General features: G+C 44.3%; 1 protein-coding gene across 1 annotated transcript; it reads left to right on the forward strand.

Annotated features, from left to right (window-relative positions):
• Window positions 1-120: 120 nt before the first annotated feature.
• sltm (SAFB-like, transcription modulator) lies at window positions 121-8,966 on the forward strand. Its single transcript, XM_076024635.1, has 20 exons — window positions 121-280; window positions 1,162-1,249; window positions 1,326-1,378; window positions 1,597-1,624; window positions 2,790-3,435; window positions 4,057-4,100; window positions 4,195-4,301; window positions 4,406-4,555; window positions 4,661-4,755; window positions 4,831-4,988; window positions 5,099-5,199; window positions 5,288-5,344; window positions 5,440-5,585; window positions 5,693-5,867; window positions 5,984-6,108; window positions 6,411-6,551; window positions 6,633-6,959; window positions 7,075-7,210; window positions 7,890-8,014; window positions 8,131-8,966. Exons 1-20 carry the CDS (start codon window positions 146-148, stop codon window positions 8,237-8,239), a joined length of 2,946 nt encoding a protein of 981 aa, XP_075880750.1. The 5' UTR covers window positions 121-145; the 3' UTR covers window positions 8,240-8,966.
• The last annotated feature ends 186 nt before the right edge of the window (window positions 8,967-9,152 follow it).

Genomic DNA, 9,152 nt, shown 5'->3' on the forward strand with positions numbered 1-9,152 from the left:
TGGTCAAACTAGCTAGTAGAGGTATGCCACTCGTTGACACGCTCACATGGTAGAGGGCGCTGTGGGGCGTGGTGCAAAAATCAAAGCCCGAGAAGAATAAAGGTAAACTTGCGCGCAAGCTCAATTTCAATAAGCTGGAGAGAAAATGGCGACGGGTGCCATTTCCACGGAGAGTAGGAAATTGTCCGAATTAAGAGTCGTTGACCTGAAATGGGAACTTAAACGAAGAAACTTGGACACAACCGGTGTGAAAAGCGTCCTTCTATCAAGACTGAGACAGGTAATTTCCAATGACTATAATTTAAGCAAGGAAAGACTTGACCGAGAATGCGGTTCAGAGTGAAGCTAACGCTAATACACACTTGCTGCTAGCCTATTAAAGCACGCATTAAAATCATCCCTATTTCAGAATAACCTTTTTCACGCCAACCCTTTTTGAGACAGCGAAATCATAACAAACACGCATACACCGTCAATTTTGAAAGGGCTCACCATAACCTTTAAACTTAAGTTAGCGTACAACACACGCAGTTTACGTAGCACGTATTGCGGTTCCGTTTGCGATATTTGACCAGTTGGCGTAGCACGCAGTCCTGGTCTCTTCCTAATATTTGAAGCTTCGTTCGGAAAATAACGTTATTTTTTCCGTTCCCGTGGACTTGTAGAACTAGACATCACATGCCTTAACAGATGGACTGAAATTAGAAGATAGAAGCACTAGAAACTGTGCACATGTGGCTGTAAACCGATGCTTGCTTGGTGTATGCCCAATACACCATCTGCCAGCTCTACTTACATGTCAAACGATTACAACGCACTCTTGGAGTTTGGATGAAAGAAAAAATGGGAAAAGTCTTTGCCACTGCTGCTTCCTTTGGGAAATAAAGGCTAATTTGAGAGTACAAGAATGCTTTTGCGCTTGACGTTGCATTTTGAGTATAATGTTTAAAGTCAGTAGCTCCCTTGTTCAGAGGCAACTCGTGACCTTACATGCTCTAACGCACAATGCCTTTATTTCTCAATCCAACATGGATTTGGGTGTACTAATTATATTACAAATGGAACACCTACGTGGATGTCTCAAAGATAAGAAATAGGCTGCATTGAAATGTAGAAAATAAAGAATTCAGTAAATCAAAATACTTGTGGCCACTTTACTAGGCTATTGAAGATGAAGGTGGGGACCAAGAAAGTATTCCTGCTCAGCAACCAACAGAAGCAGCGACCAAAAAGGGCGACAAAGCTAGAGGTAAACTACCTTCTGACTTTATACGCAAGTTTTGTGTGAAAGGCATTTAAACAATTAATTCACTTTCACCCTTTAGGAAAAAAACAGGGTTCAGACTTGGACACAGCAGGAGAAGATGCCTTGCCTAAGGTGACTAAAACTCAAATTTCTGTAAAAAAAAAAAAAAAAAAAAAAAGCCACTATTTACCATTTCTGTTTTTTTGGAATTAATTATTTTAGAAAAATTTTCAAAGCTATTTTAGAGATGTCTGTAGGCGTTAACATGGCGCTATTTGTGCTTCTACACAGTTGTGTGCTACCCTTGACCTTGCCATATTTTCAGCTCAATGTAATCTTCTTCCTTATAGGAAACTGAGGAGTCTGAGTCAGAACGAGGTATGTACACTGGTGCACTAATGTCCCACACAAAGCAAATGTTTTCTTTTTTTTTTCTCTCTTACCGAATACACATTGCAGAATGCACAACGCATCTTGAGTTGTTTCATTTCTGCGCTCGCTACCCTCGAGTGGGTTTGCTGTCTAGGCATCGCCTTGCTTTAATGGGTTCTATGGACATGCTCAGAAGCTGTAACTCAAGACTGACTCAAACGTTTTGGTGCTCGGTCCCAATTTTCCTGGATAACTCGACATATTGTGAAAAAAGATCTCTGTGGATTCCCAACTGCCTCTGGCTTTCGACGTTCTGCAAAGAAATGAAGACGGCAACAAGCAACTGCATCAGCTCATGAATCATTGTCCTTTTCTGTTGAACATGTTTGATGTCGTCGTCGTCGTCCTGGATTTCTCTGAACGCTTGGCTCACTTTATCACCGGAATCTGGCTACTTTTGTGACGGGTTTTGTCTGGAGATATTGGCCTTTGGATTAGGCCGCCAGCTTGGTTACACAAGGACCAAAGGTTAAAGCCTCTACAAGATTTGGTGTAAATGGAGGAACGTTATGTCAAGTGTTTCCTCTGAACTTGTACATTCATCGGAGACCTCCATCAAAATGGCACATATATTTCTGCTGCGACAAGGTGACTCTGTGAAGAGACCCGATCCGTGGGAGTACTCCTGTGACTGTCATGATGAATGCACAGCAGATGTTGGGATGTCACTATGGAAGACAATTTTCAAAGTGGGCCACAATCTGCTGACTGATTATGGAAGAAATTGAAGAAGAAATTGAAGATACCAAAGATGTCCTAAAGCTCAAGACATTTTTTATTGACTGAACAGACCGGTGGCTAAGCCGCGTTGTACAATGGAGAGAGATGAAAGATGAACTGCAGAGTTGCTTCAAGTCTCTCAAGATTCTTTTTTAAGAGAAACGCCATCAAGTACAACCTCAAGCACTTTTAAGTTCCCAAAGTGAAGCGCAATGAACCACATTTTCAGTGATAAATGTGTGTTTTGTCTTCCTATGGTGTTGACGCCCTTGATGACCATTAACACTGAATGTGCTTTGTATTCTACTTTTTTTTTAGGTTGCGCAACAGTCAACAGGCTATTGTTAAAAGTTGTGTTTTTTGCCATGTTTATCCTCATTAAATCCCTCAGATGTAACTGATACAGATGATGGTACTCAAGAAAGTTCTATGCCTACGTCCACTAAGAATGGCCTTGCGCAGCCTGAGGCTGAACCAGAGGAAGAAGCTGTGGTGGCTGGGGTGGATTCAGAGCCTGAGCCGGATGCCGATGCCGAGCCAGAGGCGGATGAAGAGGCAGAGGCAGAGGCAGATGCTGACGACGATGCCGAGCCAGAGATCGATGCCGATGCACAGGCAGAAGTTGATGCAGACGCTGAGCCAGAGCTGGAGACTGAACTGGCTGGGAGGGAAGATCAAGCCATGAGCACCGCTAAAGAAGCTGAGGATGACGACCTGTCTGGCCTTATCCCAAACGAAGATGCCATCACCTTGGATGTCGATGGCGATGACCTCCTGGAAACAGGTAAACATGTGAAACTTCCAGATCCAGAGTCTGAGAAGGCCTTTGATGATGAGCCAGAGACCTCTGCTGAGATGGAGGACGATGATGACTCGAAGACAGAAGAGACAGACGACCAGAAGGATGATGAGTCCGGGGGTGAGCCCATGAAGAAAGACAGCCGGGAAGCTCTGAAGAAAGCTGAAATGGAGGATAAAGAAAAGGATTCTGGGAAGAAAGGCCCCTCCGCTACTGGGGCATCAGGTCAAGCAAAGAGGTTTGTCTTTCTATGTCAGTTCTTTGATACTACTACCAAGTCCAGCTCACTAAGAACGCAACATTGTGGGTAGCATCAAGATTTTTCTGCCATGAGGGAAATGTTCTCTGATGTACCTAATCCTGCCATTTTACTGCATTGGTTTATTTCCCCGAAGTTGGTTAAATTGTGGCTTAACCCAGGAGCTGAGAAAACACCTCTTATTTGATACTTTGACCTAAGCAACCACATTAAAGCCATTTTTTTGTTTTTATTTTTTGTTTCCGCAAAAACATTGTTAAAAGAGCCTAAGTCCCAATGATGGCAGTGGTCCCCACCCCTCCCCTTCCTTTTTGGTCAAAACATTCCCTGTGACGTTGCGCAAACCTCAGAAGATTTCATTGGTCCAGGAATTAAAATTGGCTGGCAGCCTCACCCATCCCACCACTGGAGGAGCAATGAAGCCATTGAGACGTTGGTTCAGATCTTCGACTTGACCGCAGGACTTTTTCTTGATTTTATTTTTCTGTTTTGTTTTATGAAGTGTTTGGTTCCGCGCGGTGGATGTCTGTTCGTTTCAGTTGGCTTTTTATTTAAACTCTTTCCCTGCTCTCGTTGCTGTTAAAACACTGTCTTTTATAGCTCCTCAAGGGACAGAGATGGAAAATCTGCCAAAGATGAAAAGGGTAAGTATTTTTGTATGCAGTCGTTTCATGAAATATCAGACTTGATAAAACTGTTTTCCCATTTGAAACTACTTGATATGCATGTTTTTTTTAGGAGAGACAAGTGGCAGCAGTGCAACATCTCATCACATTTGGGTGAGCGGCCTGTCATCCAGCACCAAAGCGGCAGATCTAAAGAACCTGTTTGGCAAATACGGGAAGGTAAACTAAGCTTGCATGTGTTGGGAAGTAGTTTGGGCCCAATGTACATTGCAATGTCACAAAGCATGGAAGCCTTTTGATAAGAGAAAATCTTTGGCCAACAGGTTTTAAGTGCCAAAGTGGTTACGAATGCTCGCAGCCCCGGCTCGAAGTGTTACGGTTTGGTGGCGATGTCGACCGGTACAGAGGTGACGCGCTGCATCTCCCACCTGGACTGCACGGAGCTGCATGGACAGGAAATATTCGTGGAGCGGGTGAGTCATCACTGGGAATATGGGCCGTGCAGTTTCCAGTGAAACCCTCATGCTTGAAGAAGTTCTGGGCATGTTTCACACACGTTGCCATCAATGTTTTTAAAGGCCAAGAGTGATCCATTCAAAAAAGAAGGCCCAAAGAAGGAAGCGGAGGATAAATCATGTGAGAAGCGCACTTCAGCAGGATTGAGGTTGACCAAGTAGGTGTCAGAAGTGGTTGTCTGTTTTTTTTTTTTCTTTAAGAGCACAGTTAATTAAATTTTTCTTTGCTGTAGAACATCACCGTCTTACAAGAAGGAGGACAAGAAATTGGATAAACCATCAAATAAAGACAAAGATTTAGGAGGCAAGAAACAGGAGGCGAAAGGTGCAAAAGCAGAGTCTGTTTCATCGGAACCAGAGTCGTCTATGAAAGACGAAAGAAAGCATTGGCGTAAGTGTTTGTGTGTTTTGGTTGAGATTTTTTTTTTTGTCAGCCCCCTCCTATAGTCTTGGAGCTATTCCACAAATGAATACCTGTTCACATGTTTGTTCCCCTGACAGGACCCAAGAGCCCAGGCAAGATGGGGATGGCCAATTTCAGAAAAGGAGATCCCAATTTTTTCCGACCTAAACCTTTTAGAAGGGGACCGTATTTTGAAAAGGTAACTTTTTCTTTTTTTCACCCCCAGTTTTGGAGTTTGGAATAAGTGATCAGATGATATTCAAAGATTTCTGCTTCTCATTTTGCAGCCATTTGTGAACATGAACTTTCAAAGGCGACCAAAATCTTTAATTCCTCCCGAGGAGGTATGAAACTACGCCACTCATAGCTGGGTTGCTCATACTTACTCAACCATCTCTGTATAATATAATGACAATATTATCTCCTCTCATACTCTCAGTTCGAGATGTTAAAGGCCAAACAGCGACCTTTCATGCACATGAACAGAGGGGAAAACATCCTGCCCTTTGAGAAGATGAAGGAGCAGAGGATGCGTGAACGAATGGCACGCATGGAGCGCGCCCAGAGAGCTTTGGAGCTGCGAAGGTATTTCACTCAGCAGAATCCAGTAGAAAGGAATCACGAATGGTTTTGTTGGCTTTTCTCATGACGAAATTGCTTTCCTTTTTTTCCTGTTTCTTTTTTTTTTTAAGGCGTCGAGAAATTGCTGAACGTGAACGCCGTGAACGCGTTCGTATCATGCGGGAGCGAGAAGAACGAGAGAACCTGCTGCGGGAGCGACAGAGACTGGAGATGGAGAGACAGAAGCTGGAGAGGGAGCGCCTGGAGCGGGAGAGGCTGGAAAGAGAGAGAGCCCGTATCGAGCAGGTGCCGTTGCTCAGAGAAATAAATGAATATAATTTGGTTTTTGGCTAAAGTTTAGAGTTGTCTGTATATTTTTGATATTACATTTGAGCTCACTGTGAGGTCGTCTGGTCTCTCAGGAGCGCCGCAAGGAGGCCGAGCGCATGGCCCGAGAGCGCGAGGAGCTGCGGCGGCAACAGGAGCAGCTCCGGTACGAGCAGGAGAAGAGAAACAGCTTGAAAAGAGGCCGAGAAATGGATCATGGGTACGCACGCACCCTTTCTTTCCTTTTCTCTTTGTTTGACCCTTTCAAATATTTCATCTGTATAGTCAAATATATTAATCCCAAGTCGCACTTTTATTAACGCATTTATGGGCAATATGTTAAGCTTTGCCAATATAAAAATCATAAATCAAGCAATCAGTCAAGACCTTTAAGACTTGACTTAAGCTTCGGTCCTTTCCTGCCATCAACAATCCAATGGCAGAAGATATACAATAACTGCTTGTGGTTTTATTTTACGGGTATTTTATTTTCTAAATGCCTCCCTGTCGCTCATACTCCAGGCGAAGAGACGACCCCTACTGGAATGGCAACAAGAAGATGCAGTCGGATGGCGACGCCCGCTTGCATCAAGGCCCCAACTACAACCGGCACCCCAACCGCTTCAACAGCTTCAACTCCAGAGAGCCCAACCCGTACGACAGGTACGGACCTCGGCCGACCGTCTCGCATCAGTGCCGTCCAACACCTCTGCCCCGTCTGACATCTGTGTCCCTTTTGCGCAGACGCAACCGCTTTGACGGCGAGCCGGAGGCGAAGAAGGCTCGGCCGGCTCCTCACAGGGACAACCCGGGCTTCGAGCGCTACCCCAAGAGCTTCGAGCCGGTCCGCCGGTCCGAGCCGCCGCACCCTCCGCCGCACCCTCCGCGCGGCGACCTCCGCGACATGGACCGCAGAGACAGGGACGAGCGGAGGCCCGTGCCCATGCACCAGCGCCCGATGGGCGTCCGAGCCACAATACCCAACATCCCGGACAACCGCTCGCCCAGGGACGGCGGCCACGGCTGGAAGAGCGACGGCGGCGGCGGAGCGAGCAACAAGGGAGACATGCGGTGAGAAGCGCACGTCCCACAAGTTGCCACTTCCTCCGATAACCTTGTTTCAGGCCAAGAGAAAACTTAACGTCTTTGCTCTCGACTCTCCCACAACTCTCCCGCCGTCGAGCAGAGGACCTTTCCGCATGCGTGCAGAGCGCACGGGCAGAGACGGTCCTGGCCCGTCGATGAGGGGAGGCTCCTCGAGCAGCCGTGGCAGGAGCAGCTTCAGCGAGCGAGACGGACGAGCCATGGTGATGAACAGTCAGGTCAGTCGGTCGTCCGGCCAGGGGTTCCAGGGTTTCCAGGTCCAGCACCGAGTCAGGTTCAGGGGAAAACCATCCTGTTAGGACACCCTAGGAATTTAATGTCTTTTCTTTCATTCTCATGACTATTGACATTTCAGTTTCTCACTAAAGGCATTAAAACTACATATGAACACACATGGAATTATGGAGGAAACAAAAGTGTAAAATAACTCCAACACATTTTATATTGAAATTTTTCAAAATAGCCACCTTTCATTAAAAGTATATTTAGAGTTATTTAACATATTTTTCTTTGTTGCATGATGACATATATCTTGCTCATATATTTGATGTCTTCAGTATCTATCTAAAGTTGTAAAGATAAAAAAGATTTTGCATGAGGAGGTGTGTCCAAACTTTCGACTGGCAGTGTAGTTGTTGAAAGAAAACATGTTTACAGTGTTTGGCTTTTTGAATTACTGCAGAACTTTTTCTAGTGTTATTTTAATGTACATAAAATCCAATGCTGAGGACTTCTCCTCTGTCTTCTCTTGCAATTCACTATTGGAGTTTAAGCGTTTCTTTTAATAATTAATTTTTTCTGGACTTTGCTCACATCACACTCTTTTACCTCTGCATCAGGAGGTATTTTAATGGTTGCACCACTAACAAGTTTTTTCTCCCACCCCCACCTCTGCAGCCTTTCAGCTCGGGACGACAGGTGGTGTTGGAGCGGCAGCACGGTGGGTCGAGCTCCCAGGAAAGAAACTTCTCTGATAACCGCAGGATGGGAGACAGCCGAGGAAGCTTGATGGCTCCTTCCAGGTAATCCACTCACCAACACATCAAGCAGTAGGATCCACTGCTCTCTTCCATCAAAGATACAGACTGTATTTTTTCTCCCTCCTCTCCTGCCTGCCTGCCTGCCTGCCTGCCTGCAGCCATTCATCCTCTGGACTGAACCGGATTGTACAGATCACCAGCAACTCTATCGTCAGCAATAACTCAGGCGGGTTCAAGACTTACAAAGGAACACAGCGGCAGTTCTAACACTAACCAAACTTTGGACTTCTGGGTTCTGTTTGTTTTTTTTAATATCTGTGGTACATTTAAGGCCACAATTTTCACACGACAATTTTGTTTCATAGTTGCTTATTCTCCACACTGAATGGTTTCCCTGTCAGTCGTGCTGCTACCTTAACAGCCCTGTGCACACGTTTTAAGACGTTTAAAATTTAAAATATTGTACAGCTGGAAGTCTTTGTAACAAAATATCTACTTTGGTCCTCTATTTGAATGTTATATGTACATTTTTTATAGCCTATTGTCACATTCTCTTATTTTATGTCTAGTTGCCATTTGAGTGTGTAATTTAGTCCTGACAGCGGTCATTATTTTCTGTAGGTATTTTTTCTCTTTGAAGACTGCGTGAAATGGGACGTTGTTTTTTTTTTTGTTTTGTTTTGTTTTGTTTTGTTTTTTTCAGTCATTTTTGGTTTTTGTGACATCAAATTTGTTGAGCTTAAAAGAGAAAGCTGTAAGATAGAGTTGCATTTCAGCAAAGTGTTGCCTCTGGACTTTGGAAACAGTTGTGTTATGTACATGCCCATGTGTCCCACCATGACTTTATAGTTTAATCTGTTACTGCGGGCCATTCAGTCGCGTCACTTTGTAAAACTTCTGTTTTTGGAACCATGTGAATGTTTTTAGGATCCACGGTACGACGTTACTGCAATCTCATCAATTGTGTTGTTTCCTGAAGAATTATTTAACTTCATATTTGACTGGTCGTTTTTCTAAAAAAAAAAAAAAACGATGCTGATGAAGTTCATTATGGTGCGTTTTGTCCAAAAGGAAAAAAAAAATCCTCTTTATCAAAATAGTTTGAGTCAGGCTGAGCCATAGATGTTGTTTTAATTAGTTTCATTTTGTATAGATTTGTATCTTCACAATGACAAGGGCT

Source organism: Nelusetta ayraudi, unplaced genomic scaffold, assembly GCF_046127955.1.
Source record: "Nelusetta ayraudi isolate G7.1 ecotype Tasmania unplaced genomic scaffold, CSIRO-AGI_Nayr_v1 ptg000002l, whole genome shotgun sequence".
Taxonomy (NCBI): Eukaryota; Metazoa; Chordata; class Actinopteri; order Tetraodontiformes; family Monacanthidae; genus Nelusetta; species Nelusetta ayraudi.

Coding starts and splice junctions, on each gene's coding strand:
- sltm (XM_076024635.1), top strand. CDS start 146: ATGGCGACGGGTGCCATTTCCACGGAGAGTAGGAAATTGTCCGAATTA. Junction 4,302..4,405: donor TGTTTGGCAAATACGGGAAG/GTAAACTAAGCT, acceptor TTTGGCCAACAG/GTTTTAAGTGCCAAAGTGGT. Junction 5,200..5,287: donor GGGGACCGTATTTTGAAAAG/GTAACTTTTTCT, acceptor CTCATTTTGCAG/CCATTTGTGAACATGAACTT.